The sequence below is a fragment of the Lepus europaeus genome, chromosome 18, assembly GCF_033115175.1.
Source record: "Lepus europaeus isolate LE1 chromosome 18, mLepTim1.pri, whole genome shotgun sequence".
Lineage (NCBI taxonomy): Eukaryota > Metazoa > Chordata > Mammalia > Lagomorpha > Leporidae > Lepus > Lepus europaeus.
This window is the reverse complement of record NC_084844.1, coordinates 26,835,471-26,856,258: the sequence shown is the minus strand read 5'-3', so window position 1 is coordinate 26,856,258 and position 20,788 is coordinate 26,835,471. Positions and strand designations below refer to the sequence as shown.

Sequence of the window (20,788 nt, the reverse complement as noted above, 5' to 3'; positions counted from 1 at the left end):
CCTTCACCTGTGATATACAGTTTTGTCTTTGAGAATGTGTTTCCTTTGACTGCTTCTGTTGTTCTTCTTAGAATGTTTAAATGGCAGTGTGTAGAGACAAAGCCTGAACTTTACAGTTCCAGATAAGAACACTGAATTTTGTGTTCGATCTCTTTATTTTGCCTACCTCCTTCTCATGGCAAGCAAATAGGACAAAATAAAAATAAAAAGTTACCGGCCAGCGCCGTGGCTTAACAGGCTAATCCTCCGCCTTGCGGCGCTGGCACACCGGGTTCTAGTCCCGCTTGGGGCGCCGGATTCTATCCCGGTTGCCCCTCTTCCAGGCCAGCTCTCTGCTATGGCCCGGGAAGGCAGTGGAGGATGATGGCCCAAGTGCTTGGGCCCTGCACCCGCATGGGAGACCAGGAGAAGCACCTGGCTCCTGGCTTGGGATCAGCGAGATGCACCGTCCGCAGTGGCCATTGGAGGGTGAACCAATGGCAAAAAGGAAGACCTTTCTCTCTGTCTCTCTCTCTCTCTATCCACTCTGCCTGTCAAAAAAAAATAAAATAAAATGTTACCAAGAAAAATGTGAGCATAAAGTCAGCAATGAGATAATAAATTCCTGTGTAACTGGAAGTTTGTAGGGCCTTAAAGTTGAGAGAGACCTTCAGCTCCCTACCAGAAGCTTGCTGTTTACTACTTGGAGTGATAGGATATGTTCTAACTCAGAAAGCAGTTTCATCTGATGGTATTCTCTAACCACTAGATTACTTTTTAGAATGAACCAAAATTATCTTGCTTTGACTTTTGTCTTGTGATCTTTTTTTTTTTTTAAGATTTTTTATTTGAGAGGTAGAGTTAAAAACAGAGAGGGAGGGACAGACAGAAAGGTCTTCCATCCACTAGTTCACTCCCCAAATGGCCACAATGGCTGGAGCTAGGCCTATCTAAAGCCATGAACCAGCAGCTTCTTCTGGGTTTTCCACGTGGGTGCAGGGGCCCAAGTACTTAGGCCATCTTCTTCTGCTTTCCTAGGCCATCAGCAGAGAGCTGGATCAGAAAAGCAGCAGCCAGGACACGAACTGGAGCCGATATGGGATGCTGGCCCTGGCCCCATGTCTTACGGTCTTAATTTTGTTTTTTAAAGCTACACAGATGGCCAGCGCCGTAGCTCACCAGGCTAATCCTCCGCCTGCGGCGCTGGCACCCTGGGTTCTACTCCCAGTCGGGGCACCGGATTCTGTTACAGTTGTTCCTCTTCCAGCCCAGCTCTCTGCTGTGGCCCGGAAAGGCATTGGAGGATGGCCCAAGTGCTTGGGCCCTGCACCTACATGGGAGACCAGGAGGAAGCACCTGGCTCCTGGCTTTGGATTGCCGCAGTGCGCCAGCCGTAGCGGCCATTTGGGGGGTGAACCAACGGAAGGAAGACCTTTCTCTCTCTCACTAACTCTGCCTGTCAAAAAAAAAAAAAAAAAAAAGTTACGCAGGATAATCCTAATCCTTTTCTAATGACATCTCTTCACAGTGAACTCAGTTCTGTTGAGGTCTCTGGGGCATGCCGAGTTAACCATAGTTGCTCTACTCCTCTGTCATGGTATCATTGTGATTTAAGTTGTCAATATGCTGATCACTTTCTTCTTGGGATATTTCACATTATATAATAGTATGGTGAGAACTCATCCTAATAACACCTTAAGAAAATGGGTGGTCACCCTAAGTGATTATGGCAGAAAATAGTCAGCCCTTCTTTCCCCTTTTTACGACACTGTTTCCATTAATACCATGAAAATTGCTTTATATTCTGGAAATAATGCTAAATTAGCAAGTAACTCACATCCTTTGGTCTTTACTGCCTAAACTGAACCTGTTGAAACCAGTTTTCAGTTTTTGCTATTAATTTTATTTTTTAGGTCCAGGTATGAAACTGAATCTCTCTGTGTACCTTTTTTCTTAGTAACTTTTGGTCTTGGACTTTCTGTTTTTTAAAGATGTTTTTATGGGACTGGTGTTGTGGTACTCTGCCATTTGCAGCTTTGTCATATGGGCGCCTGCCTGTTCATGTCCCAGCTGCAGGCCAGCAGAGGATGCCCAGAGTGCTTGGGCCCCTGGTGCATAGCCCTGCAGACAATATCAAAACGTTGATTTAGGGCCCACTAGGGTGTGGTCATCCTATCAGTTAAAACCTACTGAAATGTTTTCTATTCTAGCCCAGATTTCTTAGTCCTGACTAACAAAGCTACAGAAGAGATGTTATCAATTTTTTAACTCCTATTATTATTCTTGCCATGGTTTGGTGATTGCATCAGTCTGGTGATCTTATCAGAGTAAAAACTAAAATTTGTCAAGACTTGGTGTTTGTCGCCATCTGTTTTAAATACTAGAGATACAGCCATGAACAGCATCCTAGTCTTGGGAATTGTGGTTTGATGGATGATTCTTGGCAAGGATTCAGTATCCCCTTTGCATCACAGCTATTTTATCTAAGTGATTATCTACGTTTTTAACAATCTATCCTAGAATTTATAGGAGAAAATCTTTCTATGTTCTCTCCTATTGGATACCCTTTGTTCATTTCTAAATCATCTGGGTTTTTTTGTTTTTTGGGTTTTTTGTCATTTCTCATAGATTGATAAGTGCTGGTTACACTACAAGTCCCTCTAGTCAAACTGTATGAGTGGAGACTTTAGCCCACTCAGGGCAGTTGTTTGTTATGTTACTGTTCACCTTTCTTGAACTTAAGTTCTTGTGAACCTTTTTCTTCTGATTCTGCCTCTCAGGATATTGTTAATTATGTGCGAGAGTAGTTAGGAGTTCTACTGTTTCTCGCCGTATGCTTGGTAACAGCGTATCTATCTCAAGCTTTGAACCTATCCCTTCCTCCTTGTTTCCTGAACATAACCAGAAGGAATTCTTGTCTTAGATTTGCCTTAGCATTTTTCTAAGTGTTAGCTCGTTTTAGATTTCAAACTTTGCAGTATTTTGAAGGCTTGTACTGCACTTTGCAGCAAAAAATTGTGTTTCACTTTGCATCTTTGGCTTATAACCCTTTCAAAAGCAGAAATTCATAGTGTTATATGAAAATGCCAGGCACCTGGTAAGCATGAGGAAAATGTTAGTTGAATCTGACTTACATTTGTTTGTGTCTTTTCAGCCTTTTTAAAGCCTTTTAGACCTTGAACTATTATTAGACATCAAGCCCCTCATCATGACATCATACCATTTTTTTCCTGACTTTTGTGTAGGCATCGCTTACCACTTATATAGAAGGTAGAAGAAATTTTCGCAGCAGATTTTTTTTTTTAATTTTTTTTTATTTTTGACAGGCAGAGTGGACAGTGAGAGAGAGACAGAGAGAAAGGTCTTCCTTTTGCCGTTGGTTCACCCTCCAATGGCCGCCACGGTAGGCGCGCTGCGGCTGGCACACCGCGCTGATCCGATGGCAGGAGCCAGGTGCTTCTCCTGGTCTCCCATGGGGTGCAGGGCCCAAGCCTCCATCCTCCACTGCACTCCCTGGCCACAGCAGAGAGCTGGCCTGGAAGAGGGGCAACCGGGACAGGATCGGTGCCCCGACCGGGACTAGAACCCGGTGTGCCGGCGCCGCAAGGTGGAGGATTAGCCTAGTGAGCCGCGGCGCCGGCCATTCACAGCAGATTTTTAACAAAGTTCTTTAGATAATTGGAGAGATTATCGAACTGTTAGATTAAAACTTACTTTATTATTTGATCATAACACCCAAGTTTTTATTTTGTTAATTAGCTACCTGCGAGATGTGTGGGATGGTTGGCGTGCGAGATGCCTTTTACTCTAAAACAAAGCGTTTCTGTAGCGTTTCGTGTTCAAGAAGTTATTCGTCAAACTCCAAGAAGGCAAGCATTTTGGCCAGACTTCAGGTAACGGTACAGAAACCTTCTTATTCTTTATATCTGTTGTTTCTGTGGCTTTCACCATTTATCTGTCATTTGATTGTGATTCACTGCACTCCACCTCCACCCAATTGGCCAGTTATGTGATACCCCATGTTTTTAGGAAATGGGAGAACTCCAAAAATTTGCTCCACTTACAAAATTGAACAACTGTTCTGAATGGACAAAACATACCATCCAAAGCAAACTATGAATGTTTGTTTGAGTGAATTGAAAATATCCTTTTTCAAATAAATGTAAAGACAGTAAACAGCTATATATACCAAATATACCGTCAAGAAACTGAAACCATTTTTCCCCCGTTTCCTTGTGAGTTAACATCAAGGTAAACTCTTTGATGGTCTTACTTCCCCATCATCCTTGCTTTGTACTTTTGAGCACAACCTACCTGGTAATTTGACCAAATATATTTGGTTGATTCAACTAACATTTTTGAAAATATAAATGTAGTATGGAAAACATAGTATGGGAAGAAAACAGTCTCTCTTTAAATATACACCCGTGCCTACGGAATGACTGAAGACTGACCATTGGTCCAAGTTGTTATAATATCACATAAAGGTATTACATAACTGATTTTTGTAGTATCTTTTGTTGTATGATCACATTTTTCTTATTGTCATTTAGCTTACTGTGATCATTACATAGCACTGAAAGAATTATTTTAGTTCCCCAGATTAAGGAAATACATCACTTAGATGTATTTCTATATTTCAGATAGACAGTACAAAAGATCCTGAGCAGTGGTCTGTACCCACATGGATGGCAGTTTGTCACACTGTGAATTTGGCCCATGATCATTTTTCATTGATCTTTTGCGTTAGCACTAAAGGTATAAACCTCAGTCACTTGCTCTCTGAACATTAAATCATCTTCTCTTACCATATAAATAGCGAAGCTTGGCAGCCTGCATGAGTAAATAACCACTGGTTCTATCTACTTTAAGAAGGAATCAAATATCTACCACAGCCTATATTTTAACATCTACGGGATATAATTTTTTATTAACATATTAATTCGCATATTGCTGTTTTAGGCTATGCCAACTCTGCTACCTGTGTAGATAATATATACATTGGAGCAGAACTCCAGAAAAAATTTCTCCTTGTTAAAATCCCTTGTATGTTCCCCCCTCCCGCTTTAATAATTTTCTAAACCTTTGTTTACTTAAGCAGAATGAGTAGAATGCAATCAAATTAAATTTCAGTGGTGGGGGGGATGAAAAAGAATCCTATTTACTTAACTGTTCTTGTTTTAGGGTAAGCCTCCAACAAAAAAAGCAAAAGTTCTTCAGAAACAACCTTTAGTTGCTAAACTAGCCGCATATGCTCAGTATCAAGCTACCTTGCAAAATCAAGCAAAGACGAAAGCAGGTAATATTTGCAAATGTAATAGTGGTGTAATGTTTGATGTTGATTCATCCACTTTTGGGGTTTTGTTTTATCTTCAGTTTTTATTAGACACAGCTAGACAGAGAGAGGCAAGAGACAGAGCTCTCATTCACAGGTTTACTTCTCAAATTCCCACAGCAGCTAGGGTTGGGCCAAGCCTAAGCCAGGTACCCAGAACCCCGTCTCATGTGGGTGGCAAGACCCATCACTTAACACCATTACCACTGCCTCCCAGAATCTGCATTAGCAGGAAGTTGGAGTCAAATGAGTATCAAACCCAAGCACTCCAATATGGACATGCACTACTTAACTGACATCTCAGTTGCTAAGCCAAACCTATTTTTAATCAATGATGCTTTGGTTTTTAGATTCTATTTATTCTAGAACAAGTTCCAGTGCTTGTGGCAGTATCCTTAATGATAATTTTTAATTGGTTTACTATTTATTTTTTGTGTGTGCTGATTCTCTTTGCTTTGAATGATAAGGAGCATTTGGGAGAAAATGGTTAAAAAAAACAGGGCACTTAACAGATTTGAAAGGAATGGGGGAGAGGAGAGTAATACAAGGAAGATATGCAAGAAAGGGCCATTTCTGGTAGAAGATTTTTTTTTTTTTTTTTTTTAATTTTTTTTTTTTAAATTTTTGACAAGCAGAGTGGACAGTAGAGGGAGACAGAGAGAAAGGTCTTCCTTTTGCCGTTGGTTCACCCTCCAATGGCCGCCGCGGTAGGCGCGCTGCGGTCAGCGCACCGTGCTGATCCAAAGGCAGGAGCCAGGTGCTTCTCCTGGTCTCCCATGGGGTGCAGGGCCCAAGCACTTGGGCCATCCTCCACTGCACTCCCTGGCCACAGCAGAGAGCTGGCCTGGAAGAGGGGCAACTGGGACAGGATCCGGTGCCCCGACCGGGACTAGAACCCGGTGTGCCAGCACCGCAAGGCGGAGGATTAGCCTACTGAGCCATGGCGCCGGCCTGGTAGAAGATTCTTAATAGGAACAAAAAGCCAAGGAGACAAGCAGGAAGTAAAGCAGTTAGAAATCCTAGTGAAAATACGAGGTGGTAGATAACCTCACTGAGGCTCAGATGGTGAGAGCCAACAGAATAAAACCACTAAAGCTGCCAAAGTGGCACAGCAGTGTTTGTTACTCTGTATGCTTCTTTGAGCTGTTCTTTGCTCCACGTAGCTGGAGAGCTCATACAAAACTTCACAAGGAACAAGTGGTATAGCAGACTTCAAACTGCTGTTTCCTGCAGAGAGAGAGAGATAAAATTCATGTAATGTAGAAGAGTTCTTCAATCTTTACAAAAATAAAATTTTCTTTGAAGGAGATCTACTAATTTTATGCCCTTTCACATTTTATCAATAATAATCTTAGGGAAAACAGATCTGAGAATTGTGGTAAATCTGAATTTATTTTATTTCAGCAGTCTCCATGGAAGGTTTCAGCTGGGGTAACTACATCAATAGCAATAGCTTTATAGCAGCTCCAGTTACGTGTTTCAAACATGTGAGTATGGAATTCCCGCATTCTTATTTTGAAATACTTAGTAATTGTTTAAATCTGAAGGAACAATAACATTTAAGCATCTTATCTTTAGGAGAGGTTCGTGTGATACCTTGTAAAGGAAAAGCTTCTCTTTTATTATTAAACTTAACACTAGAAATAACCAAGAATTGCAACTCGAAATTTTAAACAGGGAAAAGTACCAGTCTCATCTAATTTTCATATTACATTGAACCATGTAAAATTGCCAGTCTTATATATCTTAAAAAAAAATTATGTATTGGCAGTGTCATTTGGTTCAACCTAATAGAAACCATCCATCATTATGTTACCTAAATCTTTTGTCATTTGACATAATAATTGAAAAAAGAGGGGTTCTTTCTTCCAGTTTTGTTGTCTGAAATGTAAAATCACAAAAACAAAGGAAGAGTTATTGCTAATGTATTTTGCATTAAAGAGTGTGATACAGGTCATGAGAAATCCTTACAGGATTGGGGAAAGTCTGGAATGTGGGCCATATAAGATGTGTGAAATCAATTGGCCTGGTCCCGCCAAGGCAATCACAGTTGGGACTTTTTAAATTAATAATCTTTTTAAACATTTATTTATTTATTTGGAAATCAGAGTTAGAGGAGAGGCAGAGAGAGAGAGGTCTTCCACCTGCTGGTTCACTCCCCAATTGGCCACAACGGCCAGAGCTGCGCCAATCTAAAGCCAGGAGCTTCTTCCAGGTCTCCAGTGCAAGTGCAGGGACCCAAAGACATGGGCCATCTTCCACTCCTTCCCCAGACCATAACAGAGCTGGATCGGAAGTGGAACAGCGAGGACTCGAACCAGCATCCAGCACTGCAGTCAGTGGCTTTACCTGCTATGCCACAGCACCCGCCCCAATAATTTTTTTTTTAAGATATATTTATTATTTGCAAGTCGAAGTTAGAGAGAAAGAGCAAGAGAAAGAAAAGGCTTCGATCCACTGGTTGACTCCCCAATATGGCCGCAATGGCAAGGACTGGGCCAGGCCAAAGCCAGGAATTATGAGCTTCTTCTGGATCTCCCACTTGGGTACAGGGGCCCGAGCGCTTGGGCAGTTTTCCACTGCTTTTCCCAGGCCATTAGCAGGGAGCGGGGTGGGGAGTGGAGCAGCCAGGACTCAAACTGCTGCCCATCCGGCATGCCAGCGTTGCAGGAAGTGACTTTACCAGCTATGCCCTATAGTTGGTAATTTTATATGGCCCATAACTGATGTTACTAATACCCAAATGGCAGTAAAAAAGTTCCCCAGCCCTCCCTGGACGATCTTTTTAACAAGTAGACTGTTACAGAGCATCTGAAGTAATTGAGAATTTTTTTTTTAAGGTTTATTTATTTATTTGAAAAGTGGAAATAAAAGGAGAGAGATCTTCCATCTACTGGTTCACTCCCCAGATGGCCAGTACTGGGTCAGGCTGAAGCCTGGAGCCAGGAGCCTCCTTCAGGTCTCCCATATGGGTGCAGGGGCCCAACCACTTGGGCCATCTTCCATTGCCTTTCCAAGAGCATTAATAGGCAGCTGGATCTTGAACTGGCTCCCATACAGGATGCTGGAACTGCAGGCAGAGGCTTAACATTCTATGCCACAGCGCCAACCCCGAGAATTGAATTAAAAATATACCTGATGAGATTCTTCCTTTTTAATTTTGTTTTCTGAGATGAACTTCTGCAATACTTTTTAAAACCTAATTAGAGGGTTGGGGCTGGTGCTGTGGCACAGCTGGTAAAGCCAACACCTGCAGTGCTGACACCCAGTAAGGGTGCTAGTTTGAGACCTGGCTGCTCCACTTCTGATCCAGCTCTCTGCTATGGCCTGGGAAAGCAGTGGAGGATGGCCCAAGTCCGTGGGCCCCTGCACCTGCGTGGGAGTCCCAGAAGAAGCTCCTGGCTCTTGGCTTCGGATGGGCTCAACTGCTGCTGTTGCAGCCATTTGGCGAGTGAACCATCTGATGGAAGACCCCTCCCTCCCTCTCTCTCTCTCTCTCTCTCTCTCTGCCTCTCCTCTCTGTAATTCTGCCTCTAAAATAAATTATAAAATAAATTTTTAGGCCGGCGCCGTGGCTCACTAGGCTAATCCTCCACCTTGCGGCGCCGGCACACCGGGTTCTAGTCCCGGTCGGGGCACCGGATTCTATCCCGGTTGCCCCTCTCCCAGGCCAGCTCTCTGCTGTGGCCAGGGAGTGCAGTGGAGGATGGCCCAACTGCTTGGGCCCTGCACCCCGTAGGAGACCAGGAGAAGCACCTGGCTCCTGGCTTCGGATCAGCACGGTGCGCTGGCCGCAGCGCGCCTACCGCGGCGGCCATTGGAGGGTGAACCAACGGCAAAAAGAAGACCTTTCTCTCTGTCTCTCTCTCTCACTGTCCACTCTGCCTGTCAAAAATTTAAAAAAATAAATAAATAAATTTTTAAAAGCCTAATTAGATTTAATATATATTTAGAGGTTCTGTCTGCTGCTGTCTGTGTGTAAGAAGAAAAGATGATTTACAGAATTAATGAATGAAAAGTTGTTAAGACTGTGTTTCTAAATAAAAGCACAGGAACTAAACCGAGCTTGAGATCCTGCAAAGAAATCCAAACAAATTTTCACTCATTCATGATTTTAATCAAAATCAAGCATATTCAGTGGTAGAAATATAAATTAAAAATCAGCCCTTAGTGGCATGCTGTCTTAAACTTGTCTTAGAGTAAGGTAGGTGATTTTTTTTGCTCTAATGTTCATAATAATAATGCCTCGATTGTGAGACATGCTACATACATGGCAACAACAGCTTTAAATTCAATTAGAAAGCAAATCTTTAACTCTCCTGTCTTTGTGGATTAGATTAACTCTCGGTTACACTGTTTCATCTCAAGATTCCTGAAGCATGTGTCTGTTGTCTCTTTCTGAGTGGCCTTTATCTCTCTTTGTACTTGTTTTTTCAGGTTTTTAATATCATAAGTCAGGTCTAGTGATTTTCTGTACATAGTATATTTTTTAAATAACATCTCAAAGACCCAAAAACATATTTTGTTTCCTGTCCATTTCTGAACAGTTACACTACATGAGATTATTTCAGAAACTTTGTGGGAAAATGCATATGATAAAAAACTAGGTAGGGATTTCACAAATTGTTTGCACCAAAATATACTTTTTAATTCCATTTTGCATGAACTTTTTAAAGTATCCTTAAGGTTCCTGGATTGTAAGACATCTGTTATGTTAATAAAATTGTTTGGTTTTATTATCACTTTAGCTGTTTTCAGATTGAAATGTTCTAGCACATAAAATGTAGTACCTGCCCTTGACCATATGAAGTAAGACATCTGTCCCTCAATTATTTGTACCCAGTATGTTTGTTTGTTTGTTTATTTATTTATTTATTTATTTTTGGACAAGCAGAGTGGACAGTGAGAGAGAGAGACAGAGAGAAAGGTCTTCCTTTGCCATTGGTTCACCCTCCAATGGCCACCGCGGCCAGCGCACCGCACTGATCCGAAGGCAAGAGCCAGGTGCTTCTCCTGGTCTCCCATGGGGTGTGGGGCCCAAGCACTTGGGCCATCCTCCATTGCCCTCCCAGGCCACAGCAGAGAGCTGGCCTGGAAGAGGGGCAACCGGGACAGAATCCGGTGCCCCAACCGGGACTAGAACCCAGTGTGCCGGCACCACAAGGCAGAGGATTAGCCTAGTGAGCCGCGGCACCGGCCTGTACCCAGTATGTTCTTGATTCTACATGGCCTTCTTTACTGCCTTTCTCCTTGTCAAATAGAAAAAAAATTATGCCAGAAATTCCATATTCCTCATGTATGTTTTAGTATAGTGAATTTTTTTTTAACCTAACCAACATCTCAGTTTGAAACCACTTAGTTAAAGAAATCAGGCATTTCTCTAAACTCAGTTTTGTCCTTTAGAGTTGACTCCTCTTGGGTCTCTTCTCTGAGATAGTTTCGTGGGTCTCCAAGGACAGATAGAGGCTTAGGCTTTAGAAAACCCATTATCAAGAGCCGCTAGGAATACAAGATCCTGCTTCGTATCATCAAAGCTGTCTTAAGCTCTGATACCTGCACCATCCCCAGTTCATCAATCGGGTCTTTTTCTTCCAAACCCCACATCTGCCATCTCTTCCACTGAATCACACAGTGTGGGCCTTTCCCTCCTCCTATAGGTGTTTTCCAATCATAATTTACCAAAAAAAAAAGTATTTATCACGAAATCAGAACCATTCTGATTCACAAACTGAGGTAGAAAAGTATCAGTCCTAACTGCCTGGCTTTCTTGACTTACCCCAACCTCTTCTGGATTAAGGACCCCAAATAAGCATTTTGTTCTGCAGCACTCAGGTAGTATTGTGATTAGTTCTAAAGTCATGAGATTTAATTCATTTTTATTCATGGAATGGCAGGGAGACAGAAATCTCCCATCTGCTGGTTCACTCCACAGAAACCTAGAACAGCTGGGACTTGAACCAGCACTCATATGGGATGTGAGTGTATCACAGTGCCGGCACCAATTTCTTATAAATGAAGAAACTCATAACTTTTGTAAGAAGCCAGATAGTAATTTCCAACTCTGGAGCATTAACCTACTTTTCGTAATTTCATCTTTTCTTTTTTTCCTTTTTTTAGATTTATTTATTTGAAAGGCAGAGCAACCGAAATAGAGATGTTCCATCTACTGGTTCACTCCCCTAAATGGTTGTGATGGCTCAGGATGATCCAGGCTACAGCCATCTAGGTCTCCCATGTGGGTGGCAGGGACCCAAGTACATGGGACATCTTCTGCTTTCCCAGGCACATTAACAGGGAGCTGGAATGTAAAAATACAAGCCAGGCACCTTGAAAAGGGATGACAGTGTCTCAGCAACTGCCTAACCTTCCCCACTACAGTGCCTGCCCTTTGTTTTTTAATTGAGCCTTTAAAAGCAAAGTCTGTGTTGGTCTTAACAGGGAGGGGAAAAAAATCAAAATAATACTGTGTGCCACTCAGGCGCACTGTATAACTTAGTGTTTTTTTCTATTCTTCATTTTTGAATCCAAGCGACCCTCCAGTTAGTTTATGGTGTGTCCAGAACATTTAGCTTTTTTTTTTTTTTTTTGTTAAGATTTTATTTATTTGAGAGGTAAAGTTAGACAGAAAGGTCTTCAATCCACTGGTTTACTCCCCAAATGTTTGCAACAGCCGGAGCTGCTCCAATCCAGAACCAGGAGCCAGGAACTTTTGGGTCTCCCATGTGAGTGTAGGGTCCCAAGTGCTTGGGCCATCTTCTCCTGCTTTCCCAGGCCATAACAGAGAGCTGAATCAGAAGAGGAGCAGTTGGGACTTGAACTGACATCCATATGGGACACCGATTTTAAAGGTCACAGCGCTGGCCCCCAGAACATTTAGCTTTAAAGCACTCAGTATTTTTTAGAAAGAATTTTAAGACTATAGTCTTTTAATTTAAAGCATTCTTATGTCCCATTATTTGCCTTATTAAGTCAAGTGAAACATTTCTAAAAATTATAATACAGGCAAATATGTGCTAATAACAGATGGGCATCACACCAAAGGCTAAAATTGTTCCTTCACTTAATGTATTTGTAGACTTCAGTTTTCTTTTGTTTGGTGCCTAAACTATATATTTTCCATCTTAGTGATGACTGATACATATTTTAATCATCCTTTTTTTCTCCCTTGAAAATTGTTTTAGTTTTGCACCAAAAATCAGTCCTTAGTACACATGTATGGTATGACTTTAAAGCCGAGTTTAGGGACCAGTCTTGTGGCATAGAGATTAAGCTGCCGCTTGCAGTGCTGGCATCCCATGTGGTTACCGGTTTGAGTCTTGGCTGCTCCATTTCCAGTCCAGCTCCCTGTTAAGGCGCCTGGAAAATCAACGGATGATGGTCCAAGTCCTTGGGCCTCTGCACCCATGTGGGAGACCCAGTTCCTGGCACCTGGCTTTGGCCTGGCCCAACCCTGGCCTTTTTGGCCATTTGGGGAATAAACCAGTGGATGAAAGATTATCCCCCTCACTCCCTCTCTGTCTTTCAAATTAAAAAAATAAATCTTTAAAAAAAAAAAAAAAAAACAGACTGAGGGCTTGTACTGTGGCGCAGTAGGTTAATCCTCCGCCTGTGGCACCAGCATCCCATATGGGCGCCAGTTCTAGTTCCAGCTGCTCCTCTTCCAATCCAGCTCTCTGCTAGTGGCCTGAGAAAGCAGTAGAAGATGGCCCAGTGCACTGCACCCACATGGGAGACCGGGAAGAAGCACCTGGCTCCTGGCTTTGGATCAGCATAGCTCTGGCTGTTGCAGGCATCTGGGGAGTGAACCAGTGGACAGAAGTCCTTTCTCTCTGTTTCTCCCTCTCATTGTCTGTAACTCTACCTCTTAAATAAATAAATAAAATCTTTAAAAAAAAAAAAAAACAGCTGATCTTATGCTTTTTCATTCTGCTTCTACTGATAGACATGGTATTTACATGATATATGGTCTCACATCACTTGACAACAGAGACACATTCTGAGAATGTATTCATTGTTAGGTGATTTCATCATTGTGGAAACATAGGGTGTACCTAAACAAAAACAACTGTGGTCACTGGACAGTCTCATGGGACTACTGTTACATATGCAGTCTGGTTGACTAAAATATCATGCAACTCATGACCACACTCTTAATTCTCTCTTTAAAAAAAGGGGGAAGGCTGGCGCCGTTGCTCAATAGGCTATTCCTCCGCCTTGCGGCGCCAGCACACCGGGTTCTAGTCCCAGTCAGGGTACCGGATTCTGTCACAGCTCTCTGCTGTGGCCCGGGAGTGAGTGGAGGATGGCCCAAGTGCTTGGGCCCTGCGCCCCATGGGAAACCACGAGAAGCACCTGGCTCCTGGCTTCGGATCAGTGCGGTGCGCTGGCCGCAGCGGCCATTGGAGGTTGAGCCAACGGCAAAGGAAGACCTTTCTCTCTGTGTGTGTCTCTCTCTCTCACTGTCCACTCTGCCTGTCAAAAAATAAATAAATAAATAAGGGGGGGTGGGTGTTCTGGCGCTGTGGCTCAGTAGGTTAATCCTCCACCTGCGGTGCTGGCATCCCATGTGGGTGCTGGTTCTAGTCCCGGCTGCCACTCTTCCAGTACAGCTCTCTGCTGTGGCCTGTGAGAGCAGAAGAAGATGGCTCAAGCACCGCATGGGAGACCCGGAAGAAACTCCTGGCTCCTAGCTTCGGATCCAGCTCCAGCCGTTGTGATCATCTGGGGAGTGAACCAGTGGATGGAAGACCTTTGTCTCTTCCTCTCACTGTCTGTAACTCGACATCTCAAATAAGTAAAATCTTTTAAAAAGTTTCATTAGTTAATTTGAAAGGCAGTCACAGAGAGAGATCGTTCACTCCCCAAGTGACTACAACAGTTGGGGTTGGCTAGCCCAAAACCAGCATCCTAGAACCCTATCTCCTACATGGATGGCAGAGGCCTCAGCCCTTGGACCATCTTTCACTGCCCTCCCAGGCATATTAGCAGAGAGCTGGATTAGAAGTGGAGCAACCAGGACTCAAACCAGTGCCTTTATGGAATAGCAGCATTACAGACAGCGACTCACCCTGCTGTGCCACAATGCAGTCCCCATCTGATTGTCTTTTTTTATTAGATTTTTGATATTTTTTGCAACATGTAAGACAGGTACATCAGAAAGTTCATGGTATTAAAAGATGTGTATTTTGTTGCAAAAAAAATTTGAAATCCATGCATTCATTTATAGCATCTTCAAAAAGTTCATGGAAAATGGCCATCGTGAAAAAATTATTCATGCATTTCAAAAATTGTTAACTAAAATAATGCTACCTTTTAATTGTATTTTCTACAAACTTTTTGAAGTACCCTCATATTAAAAACATTTTTAAAAAACTTCTTTTGTTTCTGTATTTGTAGAACTAGGTAAACTTTGTAATAAACCTTGTTATTTGTTTTTAAAAAAAATACATATTTATTTGAAAGGCAGTGTTAGAGAGCGAAAGAGAAAAAAAAAATAACTTTCCATCTACTGGCTCACTCGCCAAATAGCCACAAAGGCCAAGTCAAAGCCAGGAGTCCGGAGCTCATCTATATATCCTACTTGGTTGGCAAGAACCCAAACATTGGACCATCTTCCACTGCTTCCCTAGCCAGTTAGCAGGGATCTGGGTCAGAAGTATAGTGGCCAGGACTCAAACTAGTGATGTAATATGGGATACTGGCATTGTCACAGGCAGTGGTTTAACCCACTGTGCCACAACACTAGTCTCATAATTATGTATATGATCTCAGGTATATGTTTATTAGTAAAATAATCTTTCTGAGGTAAATTTATTTTTTTCCCCAGCCTTCACTCACACTCTACTGAAAGTTGAAAGCTTGAGTATTATCACTGCATATTTTTTAGCAAAAAGAAAGCAACTTAAATAAATCAAGATTACTATTTTTGCTCTGTTTCTATTACTGAGTATTTTTTCCTATTGCTATACCCCACATTTTTTAAATAATACTGACTTAATGTGATTTCTTTTTTTAAAAAGTACTATTTTAAGCCTTTAAAATTAGTAGCCTCTATTTCCTGTCTATTTATGCATGCATTTTCTCATCCTTCATCTTACTTCAACCCTAAGAATTCCATTTTCTTTTGTCCTCTTCATTGTCCTCTCCACTCATCTCTCAATACCACCACCCAAAACAAATCAGAAGATGAGTTGATTTCCTTGGGGAAGATGGGAACAGTTCTGCATTTGTTTGTTTTTGTTTTGTTTGCTTTTCTGTTTCTACTTCTTTCCATATCTGTTAAGTAGTGTTTAGGAACTGTTGTTTCTTTCTAGTCAGTTTTCTGTGGTATTCTGTCCCCCTCCTTTTTTATCAAATATTTCATCTTTCCTTGCTAGATGCACTTTAATAATCATGTGCCTGTTAGTCTGAAGGTATTTGAATGGTGGCTTTCTGTACATTTGCTGTGTCGTTGGGATAGATTCTTGGTGACCTATGCACAACTTTGCTTCTTAACTCTGCCTGTTCATGTTCTTTGTTAACATTAAAGTTTCTGGTTATGAAAAGTTACAGGTTGGCAGCTCTGCAGAGGGAAGTCTTGTTTCAGCCATGTGCGTGTGCAGTGTATCGGCCCTGTAAAAGTTGAGTGCTAGCCCTATGGGCTTTTGGACTGTCTTGGAATGTTCTTGAAGTACAGAAAGTAAGACTTCCTGCCCACTTATTTTCTTCCAACAGACAGTCAGGTGGAGGTTACCTGCTTTGTGTTGGGGCCCTCTCAGCATTTGGACTTGGCCATGTCCTGCAGGACCTGATGACAGCTTACCTTGCAGGGAAGGAGAGCCGTTCCCCAGATAGCCCTCACGAGTGGCCCTGGAGCAGGAAGTGGTGGAGCCTGAGGTGGACCTCGCGTCCTGAGTCTGGAAGGTAAATTTGTTGTTACCTGTAAATTATGGTTCTGCTAGTTCATGCTGTGCCAATCCAGACTTTCAGAGGTATCCCTCCTGCCAGCAAGAGAAGACAGATGACTTGGATGAAGATGGCTGTTAAGCCCTGGGTCATTTAGTCTTCCACACTTAATATTTGTTTTAAACATAAGGGCAGATGTATCTGTGAAATTATCTTAATATTTCAACACACTGAGCACATTCTATGCTCTGACTGGTGCTCTTCCTTGTTGATGTTGTTTTTCATTCTTTTTCTTAGAGTGAACCATATGGATTGGTTTAAGAGGGCCTAGCAGAACCACAACCTTACAGGCAAGAACAAATGTCACTTTCTGCTACTTTCTCCTATACCAATCCAGACTGTAGGGACCAAAACATAATATCCGCCACTGAAGTGACCATTTATTTCTTAAGTGAGCATATGACATTTTGTTTTTCTTTAATAAAATATAACTAAAAATTTTCTCCAAACCAATGTGAAGTCTTAAAAAACAGCATGGCAAATTGTCATATCTAGCTCTCAAAAGATTTAAGTCCCTTTTGCCAAATTCACTTAGCAACGTGCCAACCTAACCTCTTGCTTAACTGGTCAGCATAAACATGCCTCTTCCTTCTCAATGAAAAAATAAATATAATTCACAGATTTGGCAGCCAAACAAAGATACTTGACCTTAATTTAATACAACTTAATGCATGCTTTATCTGCTCTAATTGGGTTCATCCTACAGAAATGGATACATAATCTTTATATTAATAAATGCTACCTTACTCTATATTGCCTATCTTCCAGCCTTTTTTCTGATCGTATCTGCTGGCAATAGGGATGGCCCTACAGTCTAGAATGTTTATAGGGGGAGATAGCAGAACCTGAAGAGTCCAGTCTTTCAATTTAAAAAAGAGGTGGTCATATGAATATATTATTTTTTGCACAACTCGGGGAGATAGTTTAGTGTACCATTCCTAAATTATAAATAGTTAAAGTAGACCACATCTCTAAGTTAATTCAGGTATGTTCATTGCTTGCATCTTAAAATAATAGCTACTAACTGATTCTGCCTTTGGTTTCTAGTCTTATTCTAGTTCCATATCATTTAACATTCTTTTCCTCTCCTTCAGAGATTCCATAACTATTGAGAGGACAGGTGTTGAATCGTGTTTTAGGCTAACCCTTGCTGGGTCATCCACCAAAGGACAAGGGCCTTGTAAGAAAGCTATTTTGCCCACTGTTCAATTGGCTGGTTTGTGTGACTCTTAGATATCTTTGCTCATCTTTGAGCGTTGAGGCTGTTTTGGTTTTTCTCTGATTTGTTCATGTGAGTGAGTCTTTTATAACTTCAATCCTTTTCATTATGATCAAGATTCTAAATTACATTTAATGAGGATCTGATTATTCAAGGACACAGAGACTGTTTAACATTATTAATACTTACACACATGACAAATTTCAATTGTTTGATTTAATTTACCATTGCATAAGCTGTGAATAATTTTGAGGTGCATTGGATTTTAAGGATTAAAAGGTAAAAGAAATTGTAATTTGGGAACATACATTGTATTCCAGAAAATCCCTTTGTGTTTCTCATTTAATTGGTTTTCTGATTCCCTGTCTTGACCGTTTGGTGTGGTGACTGGTGAATACCAGGTATAAGGTTGGAAGTTTTCTCTTTAAGGTAATTCCTACCTGAGAAATTGTGAAATAATCAGTTATTTAACAATTTATGATGGTACTGATTTCCAAAACCTCAACTCTACCTTTTTAATAACTTTATCCAATGTTTTTCATTTGTGTCCTTCTGAAGAAATTATATTCTATGAATTTAACTTACATTGAAAGTAATGACTAAGTTTTGTTTTTCCTTATATAGTTGTTAGGAACTCTGTTGCTGATTGGAATCATTTTTCTTTCTGCTCTTTGGCCAGTTCTTCTAAAATTAGAGCTTAGGGTAAAGTGCTTTCATTCAGTGCATACTGAAACTAGTAAGTTTGCTTAATCTGCTTTCAGGTTTGTATTTCAGCTTTTAGGAAATTTGCTGCTTAAGTCTTATATTAAAATAGCATTGAATTTTGTACTCAACTTGTATCTAATGTATGTGACTTTTCTCTTCATCTTGAGTTTGATGCTAACTCTGGCTTTTTCCAAATAAAACTCTAGGAAAGGGGGAATAGCAATTATATCTAGATATAAATAAATGTGGGAAGTGGCGTTTTTAGCTTAATACCCCATTATTAATGGTAATGCTTACTTTTATGTATGTTTGGGCTTTATGTTAATAAGACAATAATCTAATAATTTTTATATGACAGGCACCTATGGGAACCTGCTGGGGTGATATCTCAGAAAATGTGAGAGTAGAAGTTCCCAATACAGACTGCAGCCTACCTACCAAAGTCTTCTGGATTGCTGGAATTGTAAAATTAGCAGGTGAAAAGCATGCATAATAACTTACTAGTAAATGCCAATGATACTTATAACATTTGTTTAAAAAAAATTTATAAATTTTGCAAGTACTGACAAATAAGTGAAGTTATTTTATAGGGTAGGGCTGGCAGATTTTTTTTCTGTGAAAAACCAGACCATAAATGTTTCCAACTTTGCAGGCCATGTACTATATATCTCAACTACTGATCTCTACCACTGTTGCATGCAGGTAACAATTGCAGCACATAGGCATGATATCATTCCATCACCTCCACTGCACCCCAGCCCTTGTAACTTTGTGACTGTGAAATAACTGTGTTAGGGGTCCGCTGTGTTGGACACTGTGGACAGATGGTAGAATAAATCTTGGTTTTGTGTGTTTTTTGTTTTTGTTTCTCTAATAAACGCATATCTGTCAGATGTTGACACCTACCAGGCATTGTATGGCAAAATGCTTTATAGGAGTAGATGTTAGGATACTATAGTACTTTAGAGGAGGGGCCACTCTGATAAGAAGATTTTCCTTAGATTACTACTAAAAGTAGTAGCTAATTCATCCTACTCTTTGCTTATCTCCAGCCATTTTCCCCTGGGCCATCTGCATTCTGCTCTATTTTCTTTGATGACTTCTCTGTCCTTAAATGAAGAAGATGATAAGTATCACACCCCACTGGCCAAAACTGTTTCCTCACATCAGGCCAGGTTGTTGCTCCTCTCACACAGCTGTCACTTTTGTGCCTTGGGTTGCTCCTGCAAGAGAGTCCCCTTGCTCTCTCCTTACCCATATTACCCAGTTCAGGCCCCCGCCTTTTCCGTGAACATTTCCCCAGCCATAGAAGCATTCTCTAAATGCTTCCATTATTTTCTCCAGTATAAAAATTGTTTTCTTTTAGAAGGTTTCTTTATGTATCTATTTGAAAGGCAGAGTGACATAAAGGGGGAAAGACAGATCTTCCATCTGCTGGTTCATTCCTCAAATGTCCACAACAGTCAGGGCTGGACCATGCAAAAGTCAGGAGCTGGGAACTCCATCCTGGTTTCCTACATGGGTGTCAGGGGCCCAAGTACATAAGCCATCATCCACTACCTTCCAAGGAACATTAGCAGGAAGCTGGATCAAAAGCACACAGTAGCCCAGGACTCAAACTGACCTTCTGATAATGGGATACCACCATCTCAGGTGGCAGCTTAATCCACTGAGCCACAACACCTGCCCCTACATTGTAATTTAAAACAACATTGTTTGTCTCTATGTGTATGAGTCATTCGCATTTAAATAGCTCTAATAGGCAATGCACTTACACCCAAGAATTATTTCTGCCTTCCATCTCTAGCTTTACATTTGTTTATCTGAATTTATCAGGTGTCTTAAACCATTTTAATGCCATTGTAGAAGTTAGTTTGATACTAATCATAAACGAGTTCAACAATAATTAGCAAACTCATACATTGTTCTGTAAACTACTGAATTTTGAAAGCAAAGGTTTAATGCCATAAATCTTCATTGTGGATACTAACACATGAAAATACTGACTGACATTCTGATCTGGCTAAAAGGTCCATGAGAGTCTCACAGGCATGGAAAGCCATGACACGGTGGCAAAAAAAAAACAATCTAAATGAAAGACCCTGATAAACAAGACCCCAGCAGAAGGAACAGGCCATCAAGGAGAGAGGCGCCTTTCTCTGAAGGGAGGAAGGAACCTCCACTGTGACATGGCCTTGACTAAACAAGTTCAGAGTCAGTGAACTCAAGGGACTTCCATAGCCTAGACAGCTCATAGCAAGAGTCTCGGGTGATTGCTGACGTCATAAATAAGAGTGCCAATTGTTAAGTCAACAACGGGAGTCACTGGGTACATGCTCTCCACGTAGGATCTCTGTCCTTAATGTGTTTTACTATGAAACTTAAAAACACTACTAGTGGAACAATACCCTATACCTTGTGCGGTTGTGTGAATGCAGTCTGTTGAAATCCTTGCTTAGTATATACTAAGTTGATCTTTAGTATATGAAGGTAATTGAAAATGAAACTCGATAAAGGGCAGGATGGGAGAGGGAGAGGGGAGGGCCACGGGAGGGAGGGAGGTTGTGGGGGAAGCCACAACAATACAAAAGTTGCACTTTGTAAAT

The 20,788-nt window shown here is 41.3% G+C and overlaps 1 protein-coding gene across 9 annotated transcripts in view; it reads left to right on the top strand.

Annotated features, from left to right (window-relative positions):
• MBTD1 (mbt domain containing 1) overlaps positions 1 to 20,788 on the top strand; it is a 76,211-nt gene that overhangs the window by 28,008 nt on the left and 27,415 nt on the right. For 6 of the 9 annotated variants that reach the window (XM_062175587.1, XM_062175590.1, XM_062175582.1 and 3 more), the window contains 4 exons: positions 3,739 to 3,878; positions 5,164 to 5,278; positions 6,719 to 6,801; positions 18,541 to 18,658. In XM_062175587.1, coding sequence (XP_062031571.1) covers positions 3,739 to 3,878; positions 5,164 to 5,278; positions 6,719 to 6,801; positions 18,541 to 18,658 — 456 coding nt within the window. The remainder of the gene's footprint in view (positions 1 to 3,738; positions 3,879 to 5,163; positions 5,279 to 6,718; positions 6,802 to 18,540; positions 18,659 to 20,788) is intronic. The other 3 variants (XM_062175591.1, XM_062175589.1, XM_062175588.1) reach the window with 2 other exon arrangements.